This window comes from Papaver somniferum, chromosome 8, assembly GCF_003573695.1.
Source record: "Papaver somniferum cultivar HN1 chromosome 8, ASM357369v1, whole genome shotgun sequence".
NCBI lineage: Eukaryota > Viridiplantae > Streptophyta > Magnoliopsida > Ranunculales > Papaveraceae > Papaver > Papaver somniferum.
The window spans coordinates 140,885,393-140,895,812 of NC_039365.1; the positions used below are offsets into that span (position 1 = coordinate 140,885,393).

Sequence of the window (10,420 nt, forward strand, 5' to 3'; positions counted from 1 at the left end):
TCTTCGACACCTACAAACCATTATACATCCCACAAAGGCTCATTTTTTTCCTCACTTCAAAAATGAAAATTATTTCAAGCAAGGAAAAAGGGGCAAAAATATAGAGAATATAAGAAGAAACTATACCTTGGCAGCAGCAACACTCTTTGATGGATGGATAACACCAGAACCCTCCTCCCCATCTCCATCAACGTCATCAAGAGCATAAGGAAAATTCATGTCCGCGAAATTAGGAAGCCAAGGACAGAAATCTCCATAACGAGCAGGAGGAGTTTCACGAGGCTTGCTATTTTCAGAAGGACGCCAACCATGTGGACCCGGAATCCATCTGTAAGCCCAAGGACCAACTACCTCAATAACAGTAGCATGCCATTCGTAATCATGGTCACGCTTAATCCTTTCACGAGCAGGAAAGAGTTTCCGTTTAGCAGATGCCTCAGTACCAGGAACATACTTCAGCTTGGCATCACTCACCTCACTCAAAAGACGAATTTCACCACGGGGAGCAGCAATATTACGAAGACTAACACTCCACGGCTTACGGTTTCTGCTGTTGACATAATCCCCAAAAGAACTATTAAAGTTCTGAGGAGTGTACAACTCTCTCTCAGCAGGATTTGGAACATAGCAGGTCATCATAGTCTCTACCTTGCTCCGCAGATAACATTCCTTCAGTTAACGAAGATAATTCCCAGATAGTTGTGACACGGAACGATTATGAGTGTTTGTGGAAGAGACTTCGCGACTAGCCAACACATCATAATAAAAGGAGTCACCCGACTTATATAAGGGCAACATAAGACCCGCCTCGAAGGCTCCAACCGTAGTCAACAGATGAAACTCGTCAAACTGATAATTAGCAAGGAGCTCGTAGGTGATATCATCGTCAGGAGCATAGAAGCGAACCTCAAAAGCTTGGAGTTCATGTTTTTCCTTGAACATCTCAAGATCAATATGCTTGAAAGTGACCTTCTTCTTACCAACTGAAATGTTGCGTATCACGGGGACAGTTTCTTCTTCGTCTGCGGAATCAGAAGTAGGACCCAATTCCGAAGCTTTCCTTTTAGACGGAAGATTTGTAGACGGATCAAATATCGACATAGTACCCTTGGAGTACTTCCCTTTGAAAGAAACCGCGGGAGGAGGAGGCAAAGATTTTTGCGGAGGAACTGAAGGAGGAGCCATTGAACGAAGGGGCGGAGCATCCACTATTTCAGTACGAGGAGGAGGAGCCCGCGTACTCCTAGAGTCATCACGAGGAGGAGCCTGCGTACTCCTAGAATCTTCACGAGGACGAGAAGGGGCGCGGTTAACAACGTACCTAGATCCAGAAGGACCCTTCGGCATATCCCCTTTCTTGGAAGGAATAATCTTCGCACCGGAGGAAGATGAAACCCTATGACCCCGAGGATCCGATTGCGAAGACTTGTAAGGACCTTCCCCAAGTGGAGATCTGTCAGGATCTCTACCCGGAGGGGATCTTGGCGGACTAGACGGCGGAGTTTGGTAAGGAGCCCGCGGACGATCAGACAAATCTACAAGGAAACAAAAAAACAGTTTAGAGAAGAATACGAGGAGATCACTAAAGATCAAAAAACCCATAATTGATGGTTGATCCGGATAAACATGAAAAACCCTAAGAAACTAAAAAATACTCCATCCGACTCCAGGGATAATACTCAGATACAGACTCACAGACGCTGTAACAAAGAACAGGGGCAAGCATATATGCTTCGACATGTATGATCTTCATCGCAAAACCAAGAACACAGCAGCAGGAGACAAACGAATAGATACATAGATAAATCAATGATGAACAACCAATGAAAAACCCCATACCTGTATAGAAGAGGACGACAAGCACCAGCCGCAGTCGAAGAAAGGAGGATCGGAGATATCAAAAGATACAGGGGCAGCAACAATTAAAAATGAAAGAAGCAGAAGAAATAAACAGAAAATTGAATGCTATATTCCTCACAAGAACGATGATACTAAATGACTAAAGAACAAGAATAAGAAGACAAGAAGAGAATGAACACTGACAAGAAAAGGATAAAAGTTTTTTTCACATTCTCTTTCCTATTTATGAAGCTAGAGAAGACAATAACTGCTCCTCGTACCAAGGAGCAGTTATGGGAGAAGTTAATGCAAAGTGGGAAACGTGTAGGACTACCTTTCTTCTTCAAAATTGCAAAATACGCCCAAGTTAGAAGAAGAGGGGCAAATTGTATGTACACCTTTTATCATCCACCACGTGTACAGAAAGAGACACGTGGAAGGCATGCGAAGCGAGACATCAAAACATGATAGCAAGCATCTCATCAGAAGATGCCATCGGTCAGCAGATCTGACGGTGAGGGACAGAGGACCACAGAGGTATGATGGCTCAGAGGAGCACCAGATAATACCCCTTGGGTATTAACACACCCAATCCCGAGGAAGATCCCAGATCAACGGCCGAGAGGAAGTTAGGCTGACACATATATGACCAGACAAAGAGACACTTGTCTGACACGAGCAGACATCCATCTACCCGCATTAAATACCCAAGAGATATACACGTGTCGATTAGCTCGTGGAAGAAGCGAGGATAACCCTTCGTATTCAAGCTCAGGCCGCGACATATGCCGAAGACCTCTGCGTAATAGGCACAAAGCACAAGAAGATAAGATTACAACGGCACCTCAGAGATGGGACCCACGTTCCATCCCTATAAATACCCCTCTCCACTAAGAGAGGAGGGGCAGACCATTTTGGGAGAGCAATTAGAGGAGAATATAGGAGAGAGAAATAGGAAGAGTAAGTAATTCCCCTACTTCGCAGACCTATGTATATTCTAAAGTCATTCGACTATCTTTGTAACCATTCAATACATAGTGAAACACCAAATCCCGTGGATGTAGGCCTTAGTGCCGAACCACGTAAATCTGTCTCATTTACATTTCAGCACCTTACATTCAGCGTTAAACTTCATATGCTTTATATTTATACGTGATTCTCGATTTATTCCTTTATACGATCATTATTTATGATAATATTCGACTAGACAATGACAAGCCCGGAGGCTTCGAGTCAATGAATCGATATAATCATCCCGTTATACATACGACATATAATTCTAGAATTAAGATGTATGCGAATATTGTTTGTGAACACGTGGATGGCTTCGTGATTTATGTGTTCACAACTTAATTAAAACCATGTGAACGCTATAGGTCTCTCCCAGGAAAAAAGTAAATGAGGACGAATCAGCTAGTGAAGTTTCAAAAACGAATGGCTTTCATCCTTTCTGTATTGAATTCTATTACGTCGGGTTAGTTGCATCTGATAATTGCTTTTGGTACGCGGAAATTGATTAAGAGAAAGAAATCTAGGAGCATAGATGGATCAAATGTGTTTGTAAAGACTACTGTTCATTGTACGAGTCCTCGCAGTGGCATCATACCCGAATCAAAAGTTACACGCTGTAAGTTTATAAACGTAGAAGAAATCCGCCTTGTTTGATTATTCGTTTTATTTACTGTTTGTGTTTGGAAAAGTGATCAAGGGCAACTTTGGAAAGACGCTTAAATGCAACGAATTTAATTTTGATATAAAGTAAGATCCGTGGAGAACAGCTTACGTGGCTGGTCAAAGCGAATCTCAAAAACCATAAAGACATCCACTAGAGGGACCAACGCCCACACTGATGATTAATGCTGTAGTGTAGTAAGTAGTGTTTGCACCGGCGGGAGGCGCTTCAAATGACGCGACATGAAAAGTTTTGTCACCTAGTGCTGTCTGCTGATTTTGCTCCACACAACCTAATCCCCTAGTGTGTTTTTTGACATATGCTGTAGACAGTACCTTGTTTGTTTAGGCCCAGCTGGTATTCTTGGTGCGACTTCGATCTTAAGATCGTTTGTATTTTTCATTTTTCTGGTGTTTAACCCGAAATCTGATTGTGCTCGTACATCTCATTAGGAGTATTTGAGTCGATATCATTTTGTACATGATTTGGTGGGTACAAATCCGTCTGGGTTTAAAATGTTTCTTAACTCCACTAATTAATTTTGTTGAGTTAAACATGATGAGTTAGATTCAAATGTAATGAGTTAGGTGCAGATGACTTGGATTGAGATGTGTTAGTTTGGTAAGGCAACATAAAAAAACGTTCCAAACCGTGAATTGGCGTGAATCAACATTGAGTCAAACCGATTAATACCAACTAAATTGAATCGTTTGTCCAATTGTTTCTGATGGTTCTAGCATCATAAAAACCGATAGATCTTGGTACGCGATTTTGGTGAACCCTTAATGTAAGATATCCCATATATTGTGGTCAATACTGAACATAAGTGTTTGCAAAACCTGGGTCTCTAAGTCATATTGGTATATCAGATTGAGATAAAGAAAATAAGGGAAGCTATTTTGTCGAATTACTTCTCTTGAACTACCTGGTGTGCTAGCAGTTTCTGATTGGTGGTGTACCCCTAAATCTCTAGATTCTCGTAATGGGCAAGGATCGGAGAATTTTATAAAGGAGGGGAGTCCCTCTTCTCATCGTGCCTAGCCATTCGTATCCCATATACGGCAGACTTCGACAGAGAAGGGAAGACTTCATTCTCAATAGTTCCTGCTGGTTTGTACTGGTGTTCTCGATAGCTCTGCTGGCACTAATCAGGTATGTAACAACACCCTTTATGTAAGTTCAATCATGATCTTAATCTTTGGCAAGATTCCTATTGTTTATATGATTGGTTTTGGTTTCATGTATGATGTTTACTAATTTTCCTACAGTGGTATCTAGAGCTAGGTTGTGCCCTAGATTAAGAGTCTGATTTCATGTTTTGTCATGTTGAATTTTTCTACAGTTAAGTTTTTCTTAAAACTAAATCAAAGAATTACGAGTGTGTTGTGAACTATATTCATATAACTGTTTGATATAATGGTTGTTTGAAAATATTCTAACCAGTTACATGTTTGTCTTCTTATATGCAAGAAAAATGTTGATGATGTCGTAGATTGTTATTTTTAGAAAAAGATATGCATATTAACATGTTTGAAAGGTTGACTGATGTGAACGTTGAAGTACCATCCATGCTCAGTGATAACAACAGACTATGATTACTAAAAATATTTGTTTTGTGTACCGTGTGATGTCGTGTAGTATCGTGTAATGGCATGTATGTTCAGTAGCCAATAGATTAAAGCAATTTTTTAAACCACTACAAAAAGGTCTATCCTATATGGGGTTATGGATGACCACTAAAGTGATCATTTAAGGGTGCACAATTTATACAAGTTAAGTCTTGCCTAAAGGTGTCTAACTTGTATAGAGTTATGTTTTCTTGAATTTGGTTTCTAACCATTCAGATCATAAGTGTGTGCCTACATGCAATAAACTGCTGGTACTGCCCAAAGGTGTCTAGTAGTTTATGTGCGGACTAGGCAGAACAGAATAGTTTATAATGTTCGGCAAGAGGCGAATAACCCTTTACCCAAAGGCAAGGAAGTGTTTGTATGAAACCGAATCCTAATAGATTAGTTCTGTAGGCGATTTTTATCGCATATAGGGAGGTGAATTGTATGTCGTTTCTACTGCCCAAAGGTGTATTTCGATAATATGTCATTGTCTCGCAGAGTGGAAGGTTTTGAATGCTTATAAAACACTCTGAGTATTTCAGTTATACCCTAAGACTGATTTACATGTTTTGCAGTACAATGAAATTGTATTTGTTGATAAATAGAATGTATTAATCTATTGTTATTTTGGTTAACTGTTAGCAGTTATGGATGGAACTATTGTTCAACGACATTTGACTGGAATTGAACCACTAAGTGGTTCAAATTTCAAGAAATGGAAGTCGCAGCTTGAAATTGTTTTAGGATGGATGGAATATGACATCTCCCTCACTGAAGAAATGCCTGCAGTACCTGAACCAACTGCAACTAAATCTGCTAAGACAGAATATCTCAAATGGATGAAAGCTAACAAGATGGCAATGATGATCATTAAGTCCTCAATAGGAGATGATATTAGACGTGGGATTCCATCTAAAGATACCGTGAAAGAGCTAATGGAAGACATAGAGGATCAGTTTACAGGGTCTAAGAAGGCACTTCAGTTTACCTATTTAACCCAGCTCATTTCACTCAAGTATGACGGACATGGAAATGTTCGTGAGCACATCCCCAAGTTGTCAAAGCTTGTTATTTCTCTCAAGGAGTTAGAGATGGATTTGGGTACTGATTTCTTGTTCATTTAGCTGTTGCGTCTCTTCCCCATTCCTTTGAAACTTTCAAAGTAAACTATAATGCTCAAGAAAAGACATGGACCGTGAAAGATTTGATAGCTTATTGTGTGATGGAAGAGGAACGCCAAAAACAAGGAAATGTTGAATCTGCTAATTTAGCCTACCATGGAGCAAATAAGAAAAATTTCAAAATAAATAGTATGAAAAGAAATTTCAACAAGAATAATGGAACAGTGATTGGTAGTAAGAAGAATGGACCTGATCAATCTTCCATCTCTACTAAAGAACATAAGGAAGACAATCCCAAGACTTTGGAGGAGATCGAGTGTTATTTCTGTCACAAGAACGGACATCTTAAGAAAAATTGCTTCAAGTACAAGCAATGGTTGAAGAAGAAAGAAGGTGTTGATATACAAGAGGAGACCCAGAACTAGGAATAATTAGTTCTTATTCATTCTTAGCGAGTTGGGGTTGAAACAATTAGATAGTTTCAGCTGATTAGATGGAGTTTTTTGGATTCTCTTCTTAGTGTTAAGTCACATTAGATATCTGTTTTCTATTGAAAATTATGCACTTTGTTTTACGCATTAGCTATGCTTTAAGTCTTGATAGTACTGGTGGTCATACACTGTTTCTTAGATTAGTATGAAGAATATTTGTTTTGATGCTAAGTAATGACAAATAAAATCATTATAAGATTGTCTGTGAGCAGTATGTTTTCATATTAAGTATTAAAGATCCATGTTTACCTTCCTTTCCCGTTTAACCTTATTATTGTGGGTCAATTTTTTCTTGGTAGTTAGTGACGTTGTTTTAGCTTATTGACTTAGTTGAAGATAAACAACTAAAGAGTTCCTTGTTCCTAAATTTTAAGATAACATTCTAGTATTTTACTCAGATACCGATAGCGGAAAGTGGGGTATCACTAACTGAAGTTTTTCTTCATGACATGAGTTTATTAAGTATAAGAAATTAAGTGAATCCTTGTTACTGGTAGGATTGCCAATTCTTCATTGACCCATTCCTTGATTAACATAGTTATGAAACTTCGAGATATAGTTCAGGTTCTCGGAAAAAAGTATTACTCCTGGAACAGTACGTCATTTTGTTAGCGCATGTAGAAATTTAGTTATCTCAAACATTTTGACCAATTTGGTTTTGTTAGACTATTGTCTTCAAGATTTTATTGATGCTGATGTTGTTAGGCACGCAAGTGGGCTGACGTTGCTACCTCTGGGGAGGTGTGAGGTTGGTTCATTTTCCGAAAGGCTCCCACCTGATTTCTTATTTCAAGAAATCCAAAGGACTGTATCCGGTAACTGAAAACTTGAAATCCCCTAGACAAGAGAAAAGTAAGCTTTCTATGAGTCGGTTTCATGTACATTGAGCTTGTGTCCGTATTTCAAACCTAGAACACTTTTAGTTATTGAACTATGCAAGTCGGAATATGAATCTTATCTGAAATTTTAATGTAATCCAGATTTTTGGAGCGTAGATGTTCATTATTACAGGAAATTTTGGCTTATGCACTCACTACATAGGACTGTAGTTAATTGTACACTAAAGATAGTGCACATCATCTTTAATGAATATAGTTGGATACGTATGCCTACGACTGATTTTGTTGACTGAAATATTTAATGAATGAAATTATATATGTATATCATGTCAATTTTCATTGTATTTTCAATATAGGAAAATTTAGCATGTTTTGGTACATTTTTCAGTGGGAATTTTGCCCTCACAATTTGAGTGAAGTAGTTATGCCGTGGGAATTCAAGAATCGTTTGGTTCTGTTTTCGAGTGTGAGTAAAGTTCTGTTAAAGTTGCAAAATGGTATGATTGTTAGCAAGAGCTTCAGTTGAGCTCATGTGTTTGCTGTTTTAAGTGGGAGTTTAGACTTCCATCATTTTTCCTTCGGGTAAAAAAATCATTAAAGTGGTTCTTTTGGCCCAACAAATTTTGATTATGGCTTAAGTTACAGTCACGTGGTACAGTAAAATAACTCTTGTTTGAATAAGTTGCTTTACTATTGATGCTTAAGTTGGAGTCATCTATTATTGATGCTTTACTTTTGTCTGTATACATTAAGGAGCCTAAGATAGCTTTGCATAAGTCGTGATTTTGCTTGAGCTTAGCATGGGTAGGCACCATGCTTGATGAGCTTTCTTCCTGGATAGTTGGTAATATATTTATTACAAGCGGTAGCGGTAATCTATCGGGATGACATACACTTTATTGTATGAAGCATGGACTAAGGATAACACATTAAAGTTGCGCTAAATATTGTGTTATATACACCACATTTATAGCCACCGTAAATAAAAAGGATGGACTACAGATTCTAGCAACGCTAAAATTGAGATGATGCACTGACCTTGCATCATATTGAATGCTCGTGTCTTCACTATCCACTTTAGTGGTGCTATTTTGTTTAGGTGAAGGTTAAGATATATCTCTGTAAAATACCCAATGTGACTTGATTTCTTCAAATGTATGAGTGGTCACCCGATTTCAAAAAATAGTGATCCAGTGATATTTTCATAAAACTACATTGTGATGTTTAGAATTGACCAAGTGGGAGAATGTAAGATATCCCATATATTGTGGTCAATACTAAACATAAGTGTTTGCAAAACCTGGGCCTCTAAGTCATATTGGTATATCAGATTGAGATAAAGAAAATAAGGGAAGCTATTATATCGAATTGCTTCTCTTGAACTGCCTGGTGTGCTAGCAGTTTGTGATTGGTGGTGTACCCCTAAATCTCTAAATTCTCGTAATGGGCAAGGATCGGAGAATTTTATAAAGGAGGGGAGTCCCTCTTCTCATCGTACCTTGCCATTCGTATCCCATATACGACAGACTTCGACAGAGAAGGGAAGACTTCATTCTCAATAGTTCCTGCTGGTTTGTATTGGTGTTCTCGATAGCTCTGCTGGCGCTAATCAGGTATGTAACAACACCCTTTATGTAAGTTCAATCATGATCTTAATCTTTGGCAAGATTCCTATTGTTTATATGATTGGTTTTGGTTTCATGTATGATGTTTACTAATTTTCTTACACTTAAGCCAAAATGAATCAATAGTTTAAACCGTTCGTAACCTTAAATTATTTTATTTACAGTCATTCGATTTTGGCTTCATCCGATTAAGCTCTTGAAAAAGTCGCAGGTTCAAAAGTCATGAAAAGTTTTCAGTTATCTGTTATAAATAACCGATAACTTTTGTGTAAAAATGGACTGTTAGATATATTGAACATAACTTTTTGAGATTTTGTAAAAGGGTCATATGTTTTTGGTCATATTAGGGTCTGGGTCGTAGAACATGTCGTTGATGTAATAGGATCGTAGACTGACTTTGACCATCTATTATATTTACTAAAATATCCTTATGAAATAGTTAAATGACCTATTGTCCTAACCTAGTTAAATATTAGCTAAGCCAAGTTTTATATTTTATCGAACATCTTAGGGACGGGTAGGTGGGAGAACAGAGAAGGAAGAGCATATGATATCCGTCGGTAAATGACGAAGATATGAGAGTGGTATTTCAGTTCAAATTTCCAATCAGTATGCGTTACTTTATTTCATTCCTAGATAATGCAACGCTTCTCACTTGTTTTAGCATCCTGGGTAAATTAATTTACTAATCAGAACAACAAGTGTAGAAATATCGACAAGAATATGCATTTACAACATATTGATAATGATGCAATCAGAAGTGATTAACAAATTACACGACAGGCTTTCTTCTCTTTTCAATTGCAGCAATATTAGGGAATGATCTTTTCATGGGTTACTTAAAGAAGAAGAATGAAGCAATAGAAATGGGAGGTTACTGGTGGAAGAAACGTTACTGGTTAGTTTAAGAAGAAGAGACTGGAGATTGGACAAGAGATTGGACAAGAAGCTTCAGCGAAGAAAAAAGAAGAAAAGAAGTAGAAGAACGAGATAATCCCACTGGATGGAAGAAGACGGAAAAAGATTTAAGAGTTAAATATTCATCAATGGTCAAGGTGTTTGGCCAAATATAAAAGTCAAGCTAACAATTTTTTAACGGACTATGGTCAGTCAATGATCCAAATACACCAACGACATGTTCTACGATCCAGACCCTAATATGACCAAAAACATACGATCCACAATTTTTTAAAGGGAATTTTAACAAACTGCCACACTTG

General features: G+C 38.1%; 1 protein-coding gene across 1 annotated transcript; it reads left to right on the forward strand.

Moving 5' to 3' along the window:
- Positions 1-4,259: 4,259 nt before the first annotated feature.
- On the forward strand, positions 4,260-8,883 carry LOC113303237. The gene is made up of 2 exons (XM_026552263.1): positions 4,260-4,663; positions 5,770-8,883. Exon 2 carries the CDS (start codon positions 5,772-5,774, stop codon positions 6,246-6,248), a length of 477 nt encoding a protein of 158 aa, XP_026408048.1. The 5' UTR covers positions 4,260-4,663; positions 5,770-5,771; the 3' UTR covers positions 6,249-8,883.
- Positions 8,884-10,420: the final 1,537 nt, after the last annotated feature.

Excerpts from the sequence above, each read along its gene's own strand:
- LOC113303237 (XM_026552263.1), top strand. The coding sequence starts at position 5,772 with ATGGATGGAACTATTGTTCAACGACATTTGACTGGAATTGAACCACTA.